The sequence below is a fragment of the Typopeltis vanoorti genome, chromosome 7 (genome assembly GCF_054136105.1).
Source record: "Typopeltis vanoorti isolate ZY-2024b chromosome 7, IOZ_Tvanoo_1.0, whole genome shotgun sequence".
Taxonomy (NCBI): Eukaryota; Metazoa; Arthropoda; class Arachnida; order Uropygi; family Thelyphonidae; genus Typopeltis; species Typopeltis vanoorti.
The window spans coordinates 141,749,456-141,773,720 of record NC_143555.1 but is presented as its reverse complement, the minus strand read 5'-3'; the positions used below and the strand labels follow the sequence as shown (position 1 = coordinate 141,773,720).

Genomic DNA, 24,265 nt, shown 5'->3' with positions numbered 1-24,265 from the left:
GTTAAAATTTGGTTGTTTGAATCAGCTATGCTAGAGGTATTTGGTTTTCTTGAATAGATCTTTAGTTTGATTTTTATTAGAATGTTCTTCAATTTCTTCATACTGTTTTTGTAAAAACTTGTCTTCTTTCTTGCAGAGTTTTTTGATATCTTTTGATAATTCAGAATGCTGTTTCATTAGAAAGTCCAGTTACCTTGATTTTTCTTCTTTTTCAATTTGAACTAGTGTTTCATTTGAGATCCATAGGCTGTTTATTTTTGTTCTTTTGGGATATTCTTTGCTGTCTCAAGAATTATTGCTTTGTTTTACACCAAAGTTCTTCCGATGTTGTTTCTTCTATACAGTTTCTTAATTATGACAGTCCGTTTTCCACTGCAATATTATAATTACTATTAACTCTTGAGACCTCTATTCTTGAAAGATAGGTTAATTTATTCACCTTTAAATGTATTTTTATGTCTGCTATGAGAAGTTGATGATCTGAGCCATAGTTTGCACCTGGAAGTGTTTTTACATTTTTCATCATGGATTTCCATCACTGATTGATTAGGATAAAGTCAATTTGGTTTTTGGTTCTATCACCAGGTGACATCCTGGTGTATATAGTCTACGATTATGGTGAAGCATGCGTTTGTTATATTCGTCTCTCTTTCTAAACAGAAATTAATCAGCCTTTCTCCCCTACTATTTTGGTTGCCTAAGCCAAAGGCTCCAAGAACTTTTCTATTATGTATATTATTTCTGGGAAAACTCCCAGAAATACTCCCTTTTCTATTATGATTGTCTATCCTCTAACCAACTTTTGCATTGAACTCGCCCATTATGATTAATATGTCTTTTTTATGTATTGTTTCAATGCTTGCATTCAGTTCTCTATAGAAGTTGTTGATGATTTCTTCATCTGTATCTGCAGTTGGTGCATAAATTTGAAAAAATGTGATTACTAATGGTTTACAGTCAATTCATATTGAGCTCATTCTGTCACTAATGGGATTGTATCCAGTTATAGATCTGTGTAATGCCTTGCTAGTAATTATTGTATTCTTGCTGATTGAATCAGGGCCTGTGAAGCATATATGATTACCCATCTGTGAGTTAAAGTGACCTTTGCCTCTCCAATGGGTTTCTGTGATACCCATTGGAGAGGCAAAGGGTATCACAGAAACCCATTGGAGTTTCTGTGATACCCTTATTTTGTTGGTTATGTGATACCCTTATTTTGTTGGTTATTGATTATGTTGCCAAACTGATTTCTTTTTGTACAATATCTAGTTTTCTGCTCAATGTACCTATCCAAGTTATTTTTATTGGTCAGAATTGGGTTTTGGCTGAGAGAGAAATCAGTTTTGTCAACATAATGTGTACTCAGCAGAAGTCTAATTTGTGTATGCATATTCCTTTTTCCTCTGTGCCCGGAGGTACTACTTTGGTTTGCCAGGCTGGCAGTTACCCCTCTTTTAATGTTATCCATCATTGCTGTCAAGGTTGTCAGGGGAAAATAGTAGAGTGGTTTCCCTCTTTCAATTATCAATAATCAGATTAATAATAAAAAAGAATTAGTTTTTATTTTATTATATTTTTATATTTTTTTCAACAATAATATGAATGCTGTGAGTGAACTGTAGTAGAACTGAGGTAAGTATTTAAGCTGGTTACAAATGCAAAATCTCAAACTTTTCTCTGGTACACAGGGTCTTTATGAAACCCCATGGGAGTCATATCCAGAGATCTAGGCAGCCAGGTAGTTGAGCCTGCTGCCTGAGGCCATAGCTGTTTTTGTGCATGCATGCTACTGACCTTGAAAGCGTGACAAGTTTGATGGATAGGAGGAAAAGAGGAGATATGATAAAGACCTTCAAGTTAAGAGATTCTATGAGAGGCCATTCCTGGAAGTTGTAGGAAGATAGTTGAAAATAAATTCTACTACTTTCTCCCTACTTCCCCTCTAATATTGAAATCAAATTTATGCTAATAGTTTCTCACCCCCCACCCCTCTATCATCTTACTAGAAAGAAAGTTTTCTTCTTCTTTCCATGGCCAAGTGGCTTGTTCTGGTTTCATCCCATTGCTTTCTTGGTCTTTCTATGCTTCTATTTTCATTTGTTTTATATTATTATGTGATACATCCAATCTATCATATTGTACTAAACTGAACAGACTTATGTAATAATTTATTGATTTTATATTCAGAGATTGTAAAATTGATTTATTTTATGGTCCCATGTTACTGAAAAATTTCATTTCTGCAGTATACATTCATTTTTCATCTTTCTTAAGGCTCTTGTTTCACTTAGATATTATAAAATTGGTTTAGACAAGACATTTATAGCATAATTCTAGCATGTTTCTGCACTAAGGATGACTTAAATATATTATTTGTCATGCCATTTAGTTGAACAAATTTTGATATTTTAATGTCTATCTTCTTCATCTTCATATGATAAATCGTATCCAAGTATCTGAGAGTATTTACTTGCTGAAGGCATTTAGTTGTTCTAACATTTTATTATCACTGTTTTAATGCTTAGTAGGTTTCCAAATTTGATAGACATTATTATTATTTTTTATTTAGATATTTGCATATTATGCTGGTCTGAGATTTCATTTAATAATTTTGTTCATCTTTGTAAATCATCTTCTGATGTAGCTGATACAATTTGGTCATCTACAAATAATAATATGTATCTTTCTGCTTTTCTCTGTATAGATTCTGATGTTTCCAAATTGTTTACACACACACACAGTATGGCACAAAAAATAGTACTGAACCTCGACACCTTCAGTACACGTGCTATGAGATATGCTGCTCGGTACTTTTTTTTTTTCTCCCCATAATGTATATATTTAAAAGTAGGGATGTCAGAATACATCCTTGCCTCACTCCTCTTGATATGTCTTTCCATTATGATATTTGTTCTAATTTGATTGCTATTTCCTGGATATAGTTTCTGAAAAGATAAGAGTTGATTTGCCATAGTTGGCAAATTTAAATTAGTAATATTTTGAGCAATTTTTGTCTGTTAAGTTTATCAAAGGCTTTATTGTAATAAAATGAAGGTTATGTACATTTCTTTTTGAAATTCTTTTCAATTACTAATTAAAGTAAAAGTTGAGTCTGAACAAAATTGGTCTTTTCCAAGACCACTGTGTTCAACTAGTAGTTTGTTCTCCACCATACTATTTAGCTTATCTTTTAATGTCCCTGTGATTTATATTAAATTTTGTATTTATATTAAATCTTGTAACCTGTATTCAGTAGACTAATTTATCTATAGTTATTGCAGTCGTCTTCATTTCCTATTGTAAAATTAACCTGTGCCCCCCCCCCATTAGCTTCCCAAAATTTAGAGTTTCTCCAATAATTCAAGCCTTATTAAAGAATTCCATGAATCTTATTTTAATTTTACACCTGGAGTTCCATATTTATATTGCCATCCTTGTGTTTATTTTTTAATTTTATTTATATTAAATTATAATATTTCTGTAACATCATTCTTTGTTTTATGTACTTTCACTTCTTTATTATCATGAGATCAGAGATTCTAAAATAATCTGGGTTGCTTAAGGGTCAAAGCTGTATAACTGAGAGGAGACCTCCATGTAGCCTTTTAAGGAATGCAGAGAACTGACTGAGGCTCCTGACCTATTGTCCAATCCTCACCCTCTCATGGTGATTCCCCCCCCCCCCATTAGGTATCTACCTAGATACTGAATGAATGAATGAGGATGGGACTGACAATTTGGGACTTAGCACACTAAACTGTATTCTTACTGGCTTACCACAATGCAAAATGATGATACAACATGACAGGATTTCACATCAGCTGGGATGTTGCCTGCTTAAACAAGGCCCCTGTTGTTTTCATCAAGAAACCAGGACAAACAGTGCAAAGTAGCTACTGGAAAGAATCCCACAACATATTCTCAATATCAGCAGAGTTCAAGACTGGTACTATCAATGTAAGAAGCATCAATGGAAAAGAAGTGGAACTGAAAGAATTAGTTAAGTTTCAGATCAAATGAAAACAAATAAAATAAAAACAGGTGAGATCTTTCTAAGCAACAAAGACAATAACAATCAGGGGAAAAGAAGAAATAGCTATAATTTACCTTGATTACACTTGATGGACCTGTGATTTCAGTCAAGATTTCTCCATGACTGCAGGTCATAAAGAGTCCAGCTATTCCTGTCTTGGGCCTTTCTTCTCCACTTTCATCCAACTTTCTTAATCATTGGGTCTTCCCATCTTAAGGCTGGTCTTCCAGGTTTCCTTTAGGTATCTCTTGGATATCAATTTGTTACTCTGCCTGTCCATTTGTTGTCTCTCATTTTGGTGGGATGTCCTGCCCATCTACTTTTGCTGTTGTCGATTCATTTTATTATGCCTTTGAGTCCAGACTTCTTCCTGATTTATGTACGTCTTACATGGTCTATTTTATTTATATTGCATGTTGAGTTTATTAAGCTTTGTTCTTCTTTTAAAGTTGTGTTCCATGTTTCACTGAAATAAGTTAGGATGGGATGCTAGTAGGATGTGACTGAAAAGGTGGGCTGTTATTTCTATATCTATGTTTTGGTTGGTGATTGTTGATTTTATTTTGCCGAAGGCTATCCAAGCAGCTCTTTTTCTTCTTGCTATTTCATTTGATATGTCATTATTCATTTTTATGGACTGTCCAAGGTAGATGTAATCTTCAACTTTTTCGATGGTGTGAGATTCTAAAGTGATTGCATAATCTTTACAGTATTTGTTTTTCATCCATCTTGTTTTATTTGGAAGTATTTCCAATCCAATTTTTTGGCAGTTTTGGCTTATGTCATTCAACATTAATTCTAATAGTTCGGGGGGGAGTGAGATATTAATAACACATCGTCGGCGAATAATAGGATATTTAACATTTCGTTATGAATGTTTATTCCACCTTTCATGTCAGATTTCTCAAATGATGCTGTCCAGCGTAGATGTGAAGAGATTAGTGATAAGACATCACCATGACGTACTCCTCTCCTTAAGTTAATTTTAATCGGGCGATTGAAGAGTGATATTTGTTGTGCCTTCTTTGTAGATATCTTTTATGAGCTGGATATATGCTATTTTTACCTTGTTCTATTAAAGCTTGGAATACTGTGTTATGTTCAACGGTGTCAAATGCCTTTTTAAAATCTATAAAAAAAGACAAAGTGGAATCTGGTATTCTCTGCATCTTTCTGTTAGTTGAGTAATAGTTTGAATGTGGTCTATTGTCGAAAAGCCTTTTTTGAAACTGGCCTGTTCTTTGCAACTATTTTCATTGATGGAGATTTGTATTCTGTTTAGGATGACTTCGGCGAATATTTTGTGTGTGTGTGTGATAATAGACAGATGGGTCTGTAATTACTGATGTCTTCTTTACCTTTTTTATGCAGAATTATGGTCTTTGATGTTTTCCATTCAGTAGATGCTTTCCTTAATTGTATATATCAAGTAAATCTTTCTGCTAGAGCTTTAAAGATTACTTGTCCACCCATTTTTAATTCATTGGATTTTATCCTGTCAATTCCTGGTGGTCGGCCATTTTTCAAATGGCGGACAGCCATTTTTACTTCTTCAGGTAGGATAGGTAGGATTTATTGAAGAAAAATACATTGGACTGTGGGGGAAAGGGGAAAGATAATGAATGAGGCAAACTCCTGGCAGAATTTGTTGAAGCAGAAAGGCTTTACATCATGAATAGTTTCTTTAAAAAGAGAACTGGAAAAAGATGGACTTGGCAATCCCCAAATGGAGAGAGAGAGACATAGCTACAGTATTCAAACTAAATATGAGGATAATCTTCTTGAATGGAAGGCATATGTGCTCACAAGTAGTGATGTGAGCACATATTAGAATGGGGAATTAATTGGACAGTGAGATTTATTTGTGCCTAATCTCACAGAAGGTTCTATTAAGGAAGAAATAGAGGAATTTTCCAAGGCATTAGAGAAAACAGCTGCACACAATAAGAAAAACGAAAAGTTGGTTCTTGTTGGAGATTTAAACAGCAGAGTGGGAAATTACCAGGCATATAGAAATGATCTCAGAAAATTTGGAGAAAAGAGCAAAGCTAATATTAATGATAAGTACCCACTCTACTAACACTATTCCAACATAAAAATGGGCATGAATTCACATAGAGAGTATATGCATGGAATAAGAAAGTCTCGTTGACTATGTTATTGTTGACAGCAATGTTTTCCCACCGGTTCAGGATGCAAGAGTATACAGAGGATTTAAAATACGAAGTGACCACTATTTAGTTTTGAGCAGGATAAAATTGAATTGCATTTTGAAAAGAAGAAAGTGTACGAAAGTTTTTAAACAAATCAAAGTTAAACAGCATTCAGAGGTGAACTGCAGATTCATATATGCCAACATTATTCAAGAAAAAAATGAAATAGGCTGAACACAAGAACCAAAGGATATCTGTAAGGATAGAAAAAAAATCAACTCTAAGGTGGACTCAGAAAGTTAAAGGGGTAATTGAGGAAAGGAAGAAAGTTCCTAACATGTAAATCAGCATGTGCTCTTAGAGAAAGAATACAGAGTAAAATGAAAGAAAGCAAAGCACTGTGTAAATTAACTAAACAAAATCATGAAAAGACTGGTAACAATAAAGAAAATAAATATCAGGAAGGTAACAAAATATTCTGGAGGCTATTGAAAAAGTTTAGAAATGGAAAAAAGTGTACTGTAAAAGGAGTTAGAGATGATAACAGTGACATGAAAACTGAAGATAAAGATATTCTAGCTGGGACTAATTACTTTGAAAGTTTGCTAAATGAAACAAGCAGCATCAGCACAGTGGTAGAAAACACTCGAGAGGAATGAAATCACAAACATGTATCAATCCTTGAAGTGGAGAGAGAGAGAGATCAAAAACCTAAAATGTGGAAAGACAGCTGGAGTAGATGAAATTCAAAAAGAAATGCTCAAACATGGAGGTATAAAATTTTTACAGTGACTGCACTGCATAATTCAGAAGGCCTGGTCAGAGGGTAATTCCAGATGATTTGAGTAGGACTCGCACAGTACCTATCTATAAAAAAAAAGGAAATAAAACTGAATATATTCTCTACTTAGTGTTCCCTACCAGGAACACTAAGTAGAGAATTATAGAAGTATTTCCCTACTTAGTGTTCCTGGTAAGATTTAAGCAAGTATACTTGAGAAATGGCTAAGTAAAATTGTGGAAGGGAAGCTTGGTGAAGAACAAGCTGGATTCAGACCAAAGAGAGGTGGTCAGGTTCAGATTTTCATTTTAAGATAAATGGTTGAGAAATCTTGGGAATATAACAAGGATTTGCATTTATGTTTTGTTGTTGGAAGTTTTGTCACTTGGTTATACTATAAATTAAAGATACCAAGAAATTATATACTTGGTTTAATCCTTTATCCAAATGTAAGCAAATAAGTTTGCACCTGAACTATTTTTAGGACTGGGGCAACTCGCACATGTCCACAAGGAGATGTGCTTCGCATTATGGAATACTAAGGCAAGTGATGTGAAGTCATTAGCTTCTTTACACGAGTTGCCCCAGTCCTGAAAATAGTTCAGGCGCAAACTTGTTTGCTTACACTTGGATAAAGGATTAAACCAAGTATATAATATAATAATAATTGGCAAGCCTGGCTGGCCGAGTGGTTAGAGTATCCACTCTTCAGCCAAAAGGCTGCAGGTTCGAATCCCACGTGGGCATGGATGTTTGTGATTGTCTGTGGAAATAAAAGTGGTGGTGAACGGTGATAGATGGCGTTGGTGTAGTTGCGGTCAGTTGGTGGATTGAGTTGGTGGAGACAGAGTTGTAGAGCAGGTGCCTTCCCTTGATGTCTATGGACTCCCTGGAGGTGTCAAATAATAATAATTTCTTGGTATCTTTAATTTAAGTTTTGTTGATCTGGAAGGCATATGACAAAGTGTCAAGAGGAAAGCTCTTCAAAATGCTACAGTTATATGATGTAAATGGGACATTATATCAAGCAATATATAGTCTCTATTTAAGCTGTAAGTCAGCAATTAGACTTGAAAGAGGCATAATAAGATGGTTTGAGGTAAAAACAGGTGTGCAACAATGGTGCACATTATCTAAACTGTTATTCATTATCTATATGGATCACATTATGAAGGAAAATGGTATTAAATCTGATATCAAAATTAGTGATGTAAATCTTAGCTCTTTACTTTATGCAGATGATGTTATACTTCTGAATAAATCCAGTATAAGTCTGCAAGATTCCGACTACATTGAATAACTGTAGTGATAAATTTGGTATGAAAATCAGCAATAAAAAGACAAAGACAAAGACAATGACAAGTAGAAACATTGAAAACATCAACTGTATCCTAAATGGAAAACCTATAGAACAAGTAAACCATTTTCAGCTATTTTTCATTTCAGGCACAATTTTTAGTGAAGATGGCAAATTAAATATGAAAATAGACATCTGAATTAGTAAAGCTCATATTGTAGGAAGTCAGCTGAATACATTTATATGGAATAAGAAAGAAATTAGTCAAAACACTAGCTGTATACAGTGTACAAGCCAATTTTCACTTATGGATATGAGAGCTGGTTAGAAATAAAACACTTGATCAAAGACTGGATGGAGACCACAGATATGAGCGTTCTGAGAAAGATTAGGAGAATGAAAAGATGGCATCAATGGCAGTATCATATTCAAAATGAGGATATTAGGAAAGAACTTGACATTGTTAGCATTCAGGAATGTGTTAGCAGAGCTAATCTCAGGTGGTATGGTCATTTAAACAGAATGGGAGAGGAAATGTTAGCAAAACAAGCGTTCTTGCCAAATTTGCAGAAAAAAGACCACGAGGAAGACCAAGGTGAATTGATACCGTTAAAAGTATTTTAGAAGACAGAAATATAAAATCTGATAATGCTGGCGTCTCAACAGATAGCAGATTAATTTGGAGAAAAATTGTTGATCGGAAGTTTGTACTTGTAATTGTTATTTATTTTCAGTATTGATGACAACGCAGAATGATAAGAAAATAATATTTATTAACTTATTTGCTAATATTTTGCTGGTATTATATCCAACATCATCAGAGCACAAAAACAGTTTGTCACAGTACGTGAAACAACAAGGGAGATATTTGCACTAACAGTCACGCCATCATCCAGCTCAATAGTATGGTATCCTAAAAATACAAACTCATCGAGCTAGAGCTATTTGTTCCAATGACAATGCTCTTCCTGCTGAACTCACTCATTTATGTCACACATTCTTAGTCAAGGCTATAATCTTCATAGGATAGAAAAAATACTAAATGTTCTCTAGAAATCTCCTTCACACAAGATTGCAGCAAAACTGTTACCATCCCATACATTCCAGGCACATCTGAAAAGATTTCTAGAGTGCTCAATAAATATCAGCTATGCACTGTATTTAAACATTCGTTAAACCTTATGTCAACTCTCATCTGTTCACCTAAAAACAAACCCTCTTCTTTATCACATCTAGGAGTTTACGAAGTGCCCAGTTCTTGTGAGGGCTTACTATGGACAGACAGGAAGAACTGTTGGCCACCATCTTGGTGAACACAAGAAATGCATCCAGCACTATTTGGAAAGTCAGGTCTAGCAAACCATGCTTTGACCACTTTACACAAAATCAATTGGAAGAAAACGAAAGTGCTACAGAGAAGTCATTATAAGTCAGAGAGATTGTTTTTGGAATCAACAGAAGCTTTAAAACATACTCCAAACCTCATCAAGTATGGATGTATAAATTTACCAAAAATCTGGGAAACGGTCTTTTAAGATCTAATTAATATTTGTTTTCTCTCTTTTTCCAACACAGATGGCACCTAATTAGGGCTTTAGTTCCTTGTGTTGTCCATTACAATATTTCTAAACTAGTCCCACTGTTATACCAAATTGTTGTTGTTTCACATACTGTGACAAACTGTTCTTGTGTTCTGAAGATGCTGGATATAATACCAGCAAAATAAATTAATAAATATTATTTTCTTATCATTCTGTGTTGTCATCGATACCGTGAAAATAAATAACATGTACTGTGAACACATAAGCCTTTCCACGTGTGTACTCGTAATTGTGTTTTAACTATTTCATGTGGTACTATTGTAATATTCTGTACATCCTCTGAGGGTACATATCAGGAATTTGATGATAAGAGATTCTGAAAATAGATTACCTATTTTTCTAAGGCAACTGTTTGTATTTTTGCATTTTATTTCTTTATGCCATGTAGTTTATTGATTTAAGAGTATAAGTTTTTAGTTGCGGCTCTGATATATCTTTCTCTCATTTTGTCACAAAAATGTTTCATCTTTCTCTTTTTACTCCCCACCCCTTACTTCTATCTTACTTCTATTTTTGCTATAGCATTACTGTATCTCTCTTATAATCCATTTATGTTTCTACTGTCCTGGGATTTTCTTATGCTAGTAGCTGTCTTGGTTTTCGTTAGGTTTTCTATTTCTCTGCAGTTTTGTAGATAGTCTTCTTTTTCTAATCCATTTTCTCTTCAGACCTAAGTTTTCTGTTGCTAGGAAAATGAATGGGGATGTCAGTTTAATGCAACTAAATGTAAGGTTTTAAAATTTGAATCCACAGATGGAATGCTTCATACTCACTTGGAGTCAAACTGGAAGAAGCCAGGGATCTCAGCGTGCTTGTGGATAGAGATTTGAAGTTCTGAGGTCATACTGCAAAGGATGTGAGGACATCATAGAGAACTGCTGCAATGTTGAGGAGAACATTGTGAGAGATTAAAGTATGTTGTCCCATTGCATAAAGCTTTGATCAGACACATCTAGATTTCTGTGCTCGGATCTGTTCATGGAGATTTAAAGGGGATGAAGTAATCTTGAAGAGGGTGCAGAAATGGATAACAAAAATGATATTAGAACTGTACAATGCTGATTATGAGGACAGATTGAAGGCATGCAGACTGCAGTTTAGAGGACAGAAGACAAAGGTGTGTGTGTGGTGGTGGTGGGGGATATGATCTGAACATTTAAGTGTTGAAGTGTTTTTCATATGGTAGAACGAGGGGAAGGAGTAAGGAAAAGGGACCATCCCTGGAAGTTGCAAAAGGGAATGATGAGTAAAAGGATAAGAAGCAAGTATTTTGCATGGAGAGTGATAGCAGCATGGAATGCATTGCCTGAAAGAATGGTGAATGTGCAGACAGTGGATGAGTTTAAGGAGTGCTATGATAGACTTTGTGTTGACTTCCCACAATGAGTCTTGTGACTCCATGGAGATTAGGAAAATAATAATAATACTGTTAAGGAGATACTTATCAGCATGGTAAAGCTGAGCTGCTATTTAAAATTTGCTCAGATAGAAAACCACTTGTTCCAAAGGCTACTTATTTGCAAATAGATTTATTATTATTATTACAGGCAACTCCAAGAAGTCCTTAGACTCATCAAGGGAGACCCTAAACATCATGTCAAGTAAACAACTATTCAACATCCACACAGTATCTATCATACTCTGCCTTGAACTCATTCACAGTCATGGCACCCACAACAGACTCGCAGCTTATTCCACTCATTCACCACTCTCCAAGTAAAAAACCTAGTTCTAACACTCTTGCCCAGTTTCCATGGATGGCCCCTAGTCCTCCCACCACCTGTCCTGTTCTGAAAAATATCCTCTGAATTAATCTTATAGAAACCCTTCAGTAATTTGAATGTCTCAATCATATCACCCCTTTTCTGCCTATCAACCAATTTCTGCAACCCACAAATCTTCAATTCTCATAAGGTTCATTCCATAGACCTGCTATCATCTTAGTCACTCGCCTCTGGATCCTTTCCACCTCTTCCCCGTCAAGAAGAAACCCTGGAGCCCAGATCTGGGCACAGTAGTCTAGATGGGGTCTTATCAAGGCTCGATACAGAGGAACGATAACTTGCTTGTCTCTGCTTATCAAAGTATTCTTCAGTAACCAAGTGATTTGATGAGCTGATTTAGCCGCTTTTGCGATGTGCCACCTAAACTTCAACTCAATATCTACCAACGCTCCTAAATACCTGGCCTCGTCAATCTCCTGGAGTACAGTTCCACCAATGTGGTATACTGCTGCTAATCTTTTCACCCCAAAACGCATAACCTTACACTTTGCCACATTAAATTGACATCCATTCTCCTTAGTCCAGTCCTCCAATCTATCCAAATCATCCTGCAAAATTTTGACATCATGTGCATTCACTATTGCTCTACCCAACTTTGCATCATCAGCAAACAAATGAACAGTTCCTCTCAGATCCTTTCCTATATCGTTAATGAACAAGTTAAATAGTAGTGGTCCAAGAACAGAACAGAACCCTGCAGCATACTACTAGTCACAGGCCGTCTTTTGGACTCTACTCCTGAATAAACTACTCTCTGATATCTCTCCATCAACCACCCTCCTATCCATCCCCATATGCTGAAGTATGCTGATTAGAATTCCATGTGGTATCCTGTCAAAGTCCTTAGCAAGGTCCAGCAGTATCACTGTAAATCCATTACCCTTATCCAGTTCAGCCGTCACTGTGTTATAAAACGTGAGCAAGTTACTGAGGCATGATCTACCCTTCACAAAACTGTATTTATATAATGTTTAACACACGATATTATTTAGTCCATAAAATGTGTTAATTTATTAAAAAAATAAAAAAATCAGCATTTTTTTTTTTAAGGCAATATATTAAGTTTGATTTCATATATACAATCTGTGCATTTGACTGACTGCCCTAAGACAACCATTTGTTTCATTGTTACGTCATATGGATTCCACTAATAATATTTCAATTATAAAAATGCTTTTTAATATTAAGATATGAGAAATACTTTAATGCATTATGAAAACTATAGAATACTTTAAAGATTAACATGTCAATACAGACTTTTTTTGTTGATAATAATGAATCCCATTCTGATTACCTTACCTTCACCAAGACCAGAACTGGCACCTGTAATTAATACAACTTTATCTCGAAGAGTAGTGCTTTTATGGACAAAATTCTTTAATGTAGTTTTGTACAAATAGTACACAAGCCATGGAAATGCAACAGGAAGTGCAATTGCTCCAATTATTAATCGAAGCCAAAATTTTAGGTTAGACAGTGTCATGACGAACTGCAAATAAAATAAATATGATATTCAAAAATAAAATTGCTGCACTTTATATAGGAATGGATAAATTTAACTCCTGCAATATTAAAAAGAGGTCACCAATACAATATAATAGTTAATATAGTGATTATTTAGCTTAGAAAAATATTACATTTTGGTTTTAGCTCTCAGAAAATTTAGATAATTCACATCACAGATGCTCTCATTTTTCCTGAGTTTAATAAAAAGCATTAGTGATTTGCATGAAAATTAGCTAGTTATGCTACTTAGTAAGAGCCTATTGTGTTTATCATGTTAATAAGATTTCTTATAGAGTAATTCTTGTATAAGAACACTACATTAATAATAATTCCTACAAAGTAAAAAGCAAAGCTTTATTATATGGGACACCTCACAAATTAAATGTTTTTTTTTTGGCTATAACTCTCTTTAAATTAAGAAAGTATTAAAAACCATTAATGAAGGCGATCATAAATCATTTCCTTTTCTGTTTTGGTAGGAAAATCTTGATGTAGTTTCCTAGAAGTTAAGATTTATTGAAGCTGGTGTAAAACATGATGAAAGAAAATATATTAATAGTCAATGAGTGTAATGTTAATGACAATAAATGAAAATGATATGGAATATGTAAATAAATTAATAATGAATAAGTACAATCCTGATTATAAGTAAAGAACAAGAATAAAAATCTGAGAAAAAATAAACAAACGGATTGGACATAAAAAAGTACATTGAAATTTGAAGTATAAGGAAGACAAATTTAAAAAACTGTCAGTTCAGTGTTGCCAAGTGTAAGGTTGTGAGATTTGGTAAGCAACGATGGAATGCAAAGTATACACTTGGTGGGGAAACTATAAAGAAAGTATAGGAGATGAGAGATCTAAGAGTGATGGTGGACAAGGATGTGAAATTCAGAGGCCACATTGCACAAGTTGTGAAGAGGTCACATCGGATAATGGGAATGGTGCAGAGGACCCTGATATGCAGAAATAGAGAGGCTGTGATGCCATTGTATAAAGCCTCAGGCTTCATATGGATTATTGTGCACTAATTTGGTCACCAGGTTTCCATGGTGATGAGGATATGTTGGAAAGTCCTCATACTCTACATTCCAAAGGTGGTCAGTGGTCTTTGGAATGTGGAGTACGAGGACAGATTGAGAGAATGTTGGTTGCAGAGCCTCATGAATAGGAGGAAGAGAGGCAGGGGGATATGATTGAGACATATAAGCTAGTCAGGGGTTGTTATCAAGTTGACATGAAAGAGATTTTTCATAGAATGGGAGAGGGGGAGGTAGAACAAGAGGCCATTGCCAGAAACTGTATAAGGAGGGTGTGAGCAGAGGAGTGAGGAGAAGATTCTTTGCATGGAGAGTGGTTGGTAAGTGGAATGCATTGCCTGAGTGTCTTGTAAATGTAGATATATTGAATCAGTTTAAAGCAAGGTTGGATGAGCACTGTGCAATAGTGTGTACCTCCCACAATGAGTCTCTGACTCTATGGAGGTCAGATGTTAATAATAATATTTAATATGAGAACTTGCAGAATATTTTTAGTGACATTTTTGGCTGTCTCATGGCCATCTTCAGTACTAACAAAACAGAAAACATAGTTTAGAAACAGATGAACTATAATTTAAATTCATATATCAATGATATAACACATGTGAAGGTGCAGATGAACTTAGTCTGATTTTCCAAATAGGCTTAAGCTAGAAAAGGATAATATTTGGTTTATAAAAGAAAATAAATTAACACTGATGTGGTAAAGTTAACAAACTAATTCAAAACTAACAACTAGAAAGAAACCAGATGACAATCATTTTTGTTAAAATTAATTTTATGGAGAAGTGCTTTACAGCTTTTTCTAGCATAAAAATGGCTGTGAACTCTGATGAGATGAAAATTACTTACTGTGCAAGAATGAACTTGCACAGTAATTCTTGGTAAAAATCATAGTCTTAGTGCTCCTCTCTATTCCGAACACTAACCGATTTTTCTGTTTAGCTAAAGTATGAGACAATGGCACTTTGTAGACTCTTGAATGAGAACAAAAGTTTCTCATTCAAGAGTCTGTTGTCCTTAGGAGAACAGAAAAAGAAACTAACTTGCATATTGGACAAAACACAACACATACATTTCTGAAGAATGTAGAAATCTTCCCTGGAGATAAAAGGAATGGGAAATACTGAATATACAAAAAGTTGGTTATAATTACAACCAAAGAATATAAAGTCAGTATATTGTGTGTGTGTTCATTCATTCTTCTGGCTGGTTTGCTGGCTTTGTGGAAAAACTCATGTTTAAAAAAGAAGGCAAACAAAAATATATCCCTCAATCTGTCTTCATTCCTATGCTCCAAAAGCCAGTTATTACTTTGCTCAAGCTGCTCTAGACCCTTTCTAATATATTCTCCAACACACAAAATCTTCCCAAATCATCATGCGATAATCCATATAAAGCCTGATTTGTGGCCTTGAACAATAGCACCATGACCTCTGTATTTCTGCATTTTGGTCCTCCACATCACTGCCATAATCTAATGTGATAACTTAACTTCCACAATGCAACACTCCTGAACCTCAGAACTTTGTCTGCACCACTCAAAGATCTCTTGTCTCCTTTAATGCCTTCATTATTTCCCCACCAAGCGTATAATTTACATCCCTTTGTTGCCTAAATTTCAGAACCTCAAATTTTGCAACTTTTGAACTGAAAGCTCCACTTATTTGCCAACTCATACAATCTACTGAAGTCCTCCTGTAAGGACACACCATCTGCTTGATTCATCAATGTCTTCCCCAATTTACAACATCTGCAAATAGTTGCATATCTCCAGTTAAATACAAGCATACAGAAATTATCTACATTGATTACAATTTCTTCATCAGAGCACTGAATTAAAAGTCATTAGAAATTTTAAAAAAATGTAATCAATGTAACAAGAAATGTTGTTAATGTAGGTATGATTCTACATTAGATATGGTCATCTTTCATTAAAAACCTGGCATACACAGATCTCTGACACTCTGCACATCACATCGTTAGCCATCATATTTAACATGAATCATGTGCACATGTTAACTTATTTCAAATACAGTAAACCCTCGATTTTACAGACTTCGGATTTAAAGGACAAAATTTCCAGTCCATATGTCACATGTGAAAATTAACACCCTGTTAATTTTAAAATGCTTTTAACCAAGATTTGCTTATAATTAAATTAACAGGTTTTTTTTTGTTATTAATTTCCTGTTATTTTTAACAAATTTTGGTGAATAGGACATCATATGTTGGAAAAACACTGTAGTATGTAAAGCTTATTTTTGGAAAAATGTTTATTTATTTCGATATAGATCGCAGACTTGTTTTTTAGAGTCTCAAAACCACGGTGAGGTTATAAGCAATACATATAGAAAATGTTTCTGTGAAATTAAACTTTTCATAGATACAGTACTTAATATTAATTACATAAAAGTTTCTACATAAGTAAAAACATGTAAATTAGCTAATTTGTCAGTTTTTTAACATACACATTCAGAAAATCTACTTTATTATATAATGGACTTTCCGATTTAACAGACATCTCCTCGCCAGAATTAGTCCGTTATATTGAGGTTTTACTGTATTATATTAGCATTAGAACCATTTCAGCTAAGCAAAGCTGCTATGATAAGAAGTCAACTAAATAAATTTATATGGAATAACAGAGAAATTAGTCAAACACTAAACTAGCTTTAATACAAGACAGCATTCAAGCCAATTTTAACCTATGAATCTGAGAACTGGTTTAGAAAAAAAACACTTGATCAAAGACTAAAGACAACAAATATGAAAGATCTGAGAAAAATTAGGAGAATAAATTGATATTAGTGGCAGAATCATATTAAAAATGGGGATATTGGAAAGAACTTTATATTATTCAACATAATATATATTATATTATGTTGAATGTGTCAAAAGAGCTAATCTCAGGTAATATGGTCACTTAAAGAGAATGGAAAGGACAGGTTAGAAAAACAAAGTTTTTTCTAGGATGGCTGGAAAATGACCAGAGGAAGATCAAGATGGAGTGGAAAGGTCTGACAATATTGGAGTTCTGATAGATTACAGTTTAATTTGGACAAAAATTCTTGATGGGCAGTTATTAATGATGTAATTTTTTCATGTAGAATTATCATAATATCGTATGTATCCTTAGAGAGTATACAAATACATATCAGTTATTTAATGATGTCTTAGCTAACTTGCCTGTTGCTTAACTTAATGAATATAATACCGGTTTAGTTGTTTTATTTCACCATCTTGAAGTATACTACAATGCAAAAAACTACTAAAGATTAAAAGTTAAAGGAATTGCTAAATAAACAAGTGACATGCAGAATATGCAATAGTCAGCTCAACTTGGTCAAAAATTATAGGCATCAGTGAGACCTGGTTGACAGAAAATGATATAGTTACAGGGATAGAACATAAAGGTATTGTATTTTCAAGGAGGATAGAGGGAATAGAACAGGAGATGGGTATCCATCTCCTGAAGAATTACAACCAACAAAGTTAGAGGATTAGTGTGGGGAAGATGGTTCATTTGAGGCTGTCTAGTGTGAGATGGAGACCAATCAGATGATATATTATTGGTTGCTGCTATAGACTATGGGATCCATAGGAAGACGTAAATGCAATGTATTGGCAGATTTAGCACAATGAATGCAGGCCAAACAATTAGTATGGGAAACTTTAACTATGGGGATAGATTGGAGGAAGGAAAGGGGGGCAAGGCAAGATGGAAGTGGAATTTATACAGTTGATAAGGGATAATTACCTGAAACCATGTATTATAGAGGGGGACTAGGGATTTGAGAATGTTGGATTTGGTAACAACATCAGAAGATTTATCTATAAGTTTAAGGAGAGAGGGAATGAGAGAGAGGTATGGGAATGCTAGAAGAGGGAATAGGAGCAGTAGAGGAGAGGGGATGAGAGAGACATGTGGGAATGAAAGAAGAGGAGAGAATGGAAACAATAGGAGAGAGGGAATGGTAATAGGTATAATGTATGGGGACTCAATGATCTATGGTGTTCAAAATAGGATGCGTGAAGAGTGTTTGCCAGGAGGAACGATAGAAAGAGTGGCTATGGCAATTAAGAGAGGTGAAAGGGTGGATGAAATGATTGTGATGGTAGGAACAAATGACTTGAGTGGTAATGTAAGTCCGGCAGTGAGAGATATGAGATTTTTGCTCGAGGCTGTACGGAAGAAGACAGAGAGAGGAAAGATAGTGTGCGTGTTGCCTAGGTATGATAATGACGAGCTGAGAAGAAGAGCAGTAATATTGAACGACATAATAGCTAGAATGTGTGACAAGAGAGGACTGGAATATGTGGATGCTTGGAGTGCATTTGAGAGCAGAGAGGAATTGTATGCGAGAGACCACTTACATTTGAATGAGGAAGGACGTAGGCATCTGGAGAGATTGCTGTTCTGAACGAGTCAGTGTGTCCCAGGGAGGATGGTAGCAGGGGTGGCCTCTTGTGGGAATGGGTACTTGGGAGAAGGGGGACGACATCTGGTAACACTGAACCCAGTGGAGTCTAGAGGGGATAATGCTGGGTATAGAAACAATGGCATTTATATATTTTATACTAATGCCAGGAGTATCCAGAATAAGGGAGCGGAATTGGTGGCGCAGATAGCATCAGCCTGGCCAAAAATTATTGGGATCACTGAAACGTGGTTGACAGAAGAGGATATAATAATAGAAATAAAAGTCACTGGATACAGCATTTTTCGGCAGGATAGGAAAGGAAAATGTGGAGGTGGAGTACTGCTTATGATAAGTGATGACCTATGTCCTCTAAGAGTGGAGGCTTTGGAAGGCAGTGACACTAATGATATTGAAAGCATATGGTGTGAGGTAGAGGTGGGCAAGATAGGATATTTAGTGGGGTGTTGCTACAGACCCAGGAGCACAGAGGGTGGGGACCAGGAGATGTTTAGACAGTTAAGTTTGGCAAGTGCAAGTAGAATGATTGTTATGGGAGATTTTAACTAGAGTAGTATAAAGGAAGATGCATGTAGCAATAAGGGAATGGAATTTCTAGAATTCTTAAGGGACAAATGTCTTAGGCAACATGTAATAGAGAGAGCAAGAGGTTCATTTGGTCATAGCGTTAGAAGAGCTGATAATAAGTGAGATGACATCTCTCCCACCAGTTGGAAAGAGAGTGACCATGTGGTTTTGACTTGGAAGATGAATAGACATGCAGGCTTATCAGGATTGGTGGAGGATTGCTGCAATAATGAGAAGAACTGATCTGCAGAGATAAAATGGTTATCATTCCTATTGTATAAGTCTCTGATCAGACCACACTTAGACTATTGTTCTCAGATTTGGTCCCCAGGATTTGAAGGGGATAAATTAACTGTGGAAAGGGTACAAAGGCAGATAACAAAGATGGTTTCAGGACTGTACCATGTTAGTTATGAGGATCGGCTAAGGGAATGTGGATTGCAGAGTTTGGTGGATAGAAGAAGGAGAGGTGACATGATTGAGACTTTTAAGCTGTTGAGAGGTGGTTACAGGGTTGACACTGCGGAGTTCTTTTGCTTGGTTGAACAGAGGGAAGGAGTGATGGCAAGAGGCCATTCCTGGAAGTTACGAAAGGAAACCGTGAGCAAGAGGGTGAGGAGTGGTTTCTTTTCATGGAGGGTAGTTGAACCCTGGAATGCATTGCCTGATGGAGTGGTGAAAGTGAGAACGGTCAATGAGTTTAAGGAATGGTATGATAGACTTTGTGTTTCTCAGGGGGGGGGGGGGGAACCTCCCCTCGATGAGTCTTGATACTTTGTTTTTCTTAGGAAGGACCTCCCAAGATGAGTCTTTTGACTCCATGGAGGCCTGAATAATAATAATAATAATAATAACAATAACCAAGGTAGATATTCAGCTTCCAATCAGGGAGAGTGACCGTGCAGTCTTGTTCTAGGAAATTGCTAAATGTGGAATTCTCTGTCAAGAAAGAGTTTATGTTGAATTATAAAGCTAGTATTTATGACAGACTTAGGAGTCGTCTTGGAACAGTGCCACAGCTTGAGAAGCTGCAAGGAAAGAATGTCTGGGTAGTGGTCTGTCCCTTAATGCATAGCATTATACATGTCCGCAAGGAGATGTGCTTTGCATTATGGGAGATACTAAGGCAAGTGATGAGAACTTATACCACCTTTACCACAAGTTGCCCCAGTCATGACAAGTGATCAGAGGCTATTTTAGAGAAGCAGTATCATACTGCACACCCAAGGTTATGAGGATAAATTGAGGATTAAGCAGATGAGTACAGATATAAAAGCAAGAGATGCAAAAAAAAGAAAACACTGTGGAGGGAATATAAAAAAAAAGGCTATCAGCATACTTATAAGCAGTGCAAAGTGCAATTAAGAACAGTGACTAACATAGTAAGAAAGGCCAAACCAGATTATGAAAGAAAATGAGCTAAGCAGGCCAAAGTAAACCCAAAAGAGTTTTTTTGTTATGTAGCAAGTAAAAGAAAAATTTACTATGGTAGGATGACTTGAAACGATGCTCATGGTAGGAAGGTGGCAGATGCAAAAGAAATAGCTGAGGCTGAGTGATCATTTTGCAAAGGTGAATCAGCAAGATGGAGATTTTGCAGTTGCTGATGTGACGGAGATTATGGAGGTAGAGGGTTTTTTCGTCCCTCAAAACAGACAAATCGGCCAGTAGAACACATGCAATTTACAGACAAGAATACTTAGAAGCATAGGGGTAACTGCCTTATCCTCATATTACGGTTGGAAAGTCCAAGGACACTTGGAAAGCTATGGGTGCTTAAGTGCCTGTTAAAGCTACTGATGGATGGATGTGACAGAGATGCATATCAAAATTGAGGTTGATGAACAGGAGATGTACAGCATATTGAAAAATATGAATATGAACACAGCAGTGGGACTGTATGGCATTTCATCCTATGTAGTGTGAATGTGCAAGAGAATTGGCATTGCCTCTGATGAAGTTGTTCAATCTAAGTCTCAGCTCTGGCAGGATTCCACGGTAGAAAGAGAATACGACAGTTCCATTGCATAAAGGCAACAACAGTTTTGCATCGAACGAAGCCAGTCTGGGTAGTGGCCCTTCGCTTAATGCATACATTACATGCCTGCAAGGACATGTGCTTTGCATTATGGGAGATACTAAGGCAAGTGATGAGAACTTATACCACCTTTACCATGAGTTGCCCCAGTCCTGAAAATACTTCAGGTGCAAACTTTGGTTGCTTACACTTGGATAAAGGATTAAACTAAATATATAATTTATAGTCTAACCAAGTGAAAAAACTTCCGACATCTTTCTCTAATCCAAGGTGATACATCTTTTTAATACAGAAGTAGTCAAAGTATATGGGAAATGCAAACTTTGTCTGCTTACATTTGTGTAAAGAATTAAACAAGAATATAATTTCTTGGTAAGTTTAATTTAATAATTAGCATGGAAACCCTACTTTAGAGACCAAATATGGATCTTTTTCTAGCCATTTTCAGGTCCCAATAAATGGGATAGTGATCTTACACACTATTCATCTCCCATCTAAAGACAATCACAAACGTCCATGGCAGGATTTCACCCTGTAATCTCTTGGTTGGAGAGCAGATACTAACCATTGCTAACCAGGCTGAACTTGCTGGCTGAGTTGTTGATATTTATAAACAACTAATTTGTATTCAAAGGGCTAGAGGAAATCCTCATAGGAAAGAGGAAAAGATGTGACCAGTGGTGCAACACTGTATCTGGCATAGCTTCTTCAATTTCTGAAAAGCAATGGATCTGCATTTTGGAAAAATGCAGATCCATGGCTTTTCGGGAATCCAATTGTAAACAAATAATTAGAATTTATGTTTCTTTTTTTTTTTTTCAAACCAACAATGCTCCCTGTCCTCATCCTTACAGAGGACTCTAAATAGAACATTATCAGTATAAGAACTGAAAACTTACTGATCAGAACAGATAAAGTAGTAAACTTTCATTATTTATGTCTTAAATGTTAGGATGTAAATAACTGTGTGATTAATGAAAGCTCATTATAATTTAAAAATGATATTAAAACATTAACAAAGCTTCAGTGATGCCACTGGTAATAAATAGTATGTCATGGTACAGTGTTAAAGGCAATGCAATATTCATCAATGGGATGGAAAAGACTTTGGTTTGATTGCCATTACTTGAGTAATTTTATAAGGACTGAGTATCATATGGAGATTGGAAGAGGAAAAAATTCAGCTAACTGTTGCAAAAATACATGCAAATTACACATAAAATTATATTTAATGGGTAGATGGAGTCAGATGATTGTGGAGTGTGCATTATCCTCCTCCCAACACACACTACACTATTGCAAAGCAAGTCCTTGGACTCCATGAAGATATTGTGTGATAATAATATTAAAGCCTTCATGCAGAATATACATAATTCAGTAGAGACGTAAGGATCACCTATGTGCCATCTTCAATTTGGAGGATGTGGAACAAGTATGTTCATATTACTAAGAAATGAAGGTTCATCATAATATTTTGGAGTAAAGGAGAGTTAGGCTGATTAGTGATTTTCTGGGACCCAAACTATGCTAAGCTGAATTTAAGTGAGCCTCCTCCTTTATTCTCTTGAATTTGTTTCCTCTGTTAGTACAGTGAAATAACTGCAAAACCATGCCAGCTTTTTTTTTAATATGTCAACCACTATTGACATATCTACTTTTAAAATTTCTCTTAATTTTTTCGAAGATTCTATTTTTTAAAAAAAATAATAATTAACAAATTAAATAAACACTAATCGTTAATATCTGTACCTTTCTTTTCCCCAAAACTTCATTTAATATCCAATTCTGATAAATCTTTGATAATTACAACTCTGATAATTCCAAAACTTGAAATAAAGTCATATTTTGAAAGCTCATCATACTGTGAAGTACTCAGCTCTAGACTGATTCGTAGATAAATCCAGCATTACTCTATTGCATATCTCCCAAAGACTGATATCTTAAAATCACATCGAATTGTAATGTGAATTCATCAGCATTACGAGCAGACAGTGCTTAAGTCCTCAATTAGAGCATCATGTTCATATTAATTATGGTATCTCATTTATGCAATGTAGGCAAATGGGGGGGAAAAAGTTTCACAATTGATTTTCCCAAGAACCACTTATTTAATCATGTCCCTTCCCACTTCAATCTCATGCACACCGAAAAAACGCAGAGTTTATTAAAATTACTCAACAACTACAATCACAATCCATATAAAACATGTGACCTAAGGTAATGAAATGTCGAAAGTGCACATACATTAAAACTGCTTCACGAAAACATGGTTAATTTCGCCACTACTGAAAACTGCTATTTCCTTCGAAAATTACCCATGAATCAATGATATTTGTTTAATACTTTAATTTCTCTTATAATGTTAACACATAGAATAACAGCATACGTAGCTGTAGGAATTTATGCAATGTAGGCAAATGGGGGGGAAAAAAGTTTGATTTTTCTCTACTGATTTCCGCTTAGTGTAAATTCATCTCTAAGGAGTTTTGAATTACCTGGTTTTCAGGGTCAGACCGAGACAGATCCTCCTCCTCCATATCGTCTCGAATAGTAAGAACGAGACTGTACAATTACATGATATGTATTTATCTTATCATTACTTTCTACGATTCGGTCAGCACTGCATTGCATATACTATATGGTATAAATGAGCAAATATACATAATGTCAAACTGGTTTCTTCTTGTAAGCAATAAAATTTATCATACACACTACCTACAAATGCAAAATAAACATCTTAAATAATCAGATACTAGCCAAATACAATTTTGTGTATTATATGTGTAAGACCGTTGTTAGGGTATACGGAGCCCCTAGGTAAGCACACTAGTTTGCCGCTCCTAAATTCAAGAAAATATGCAAAATTGAAACAAAAAATAATGGTGTACAACACCATATTCAGTCCTAAAGATATTTTCAGGAGCAAACTTTGTTTGCTTACACTTGGATAAAGGATTAAACTAAATTTAGTATATAAAACAGAATGGTGTTTTATGGCTGTATAATTAGCAGGTTTTTGT

The 24,265-nt window shown here is 35.3% G+C and overlaps 1 protein-coding gene across 2 annotated transcripts in view; it reads right to left on the bottom strand.

Annotated features, from left to right (window-relative positions):
* Positions 1-23,967, bottom strand: part of LOC150105137 (dehydrogenase/reductase SDR family protein 7-like) — a 69,614-nt gene extending 45,647 nt beyond the window's left edge. The window contains exons 1-2 of one of the 2 annotated variants that reach the window (XM_090396171.1): positions 23,741-23,967; positions 12,952-13,141 (exon numbers count right to left, since the gene is read on the bottom strand). In XM_090396171.1, the coding sequence (XP_090252297.1) occupies positions 12,952-13,141; positions 23,741-23,782 (232 nt within the window). In that variant the 5' untranslated portion in view covers positions 23,783-23,967. Of the gene's footprint in view, positions 1-12,951; positions 13,142-22,994; positions 23,533-23,740 lie in introns of those variants that run through there. The other variant, XM_090396172.1, reaches the window with a different exon arrangement.
* Between the last annotated feature and the right edge of the window lie 298 nt (positions 23,968-24,265).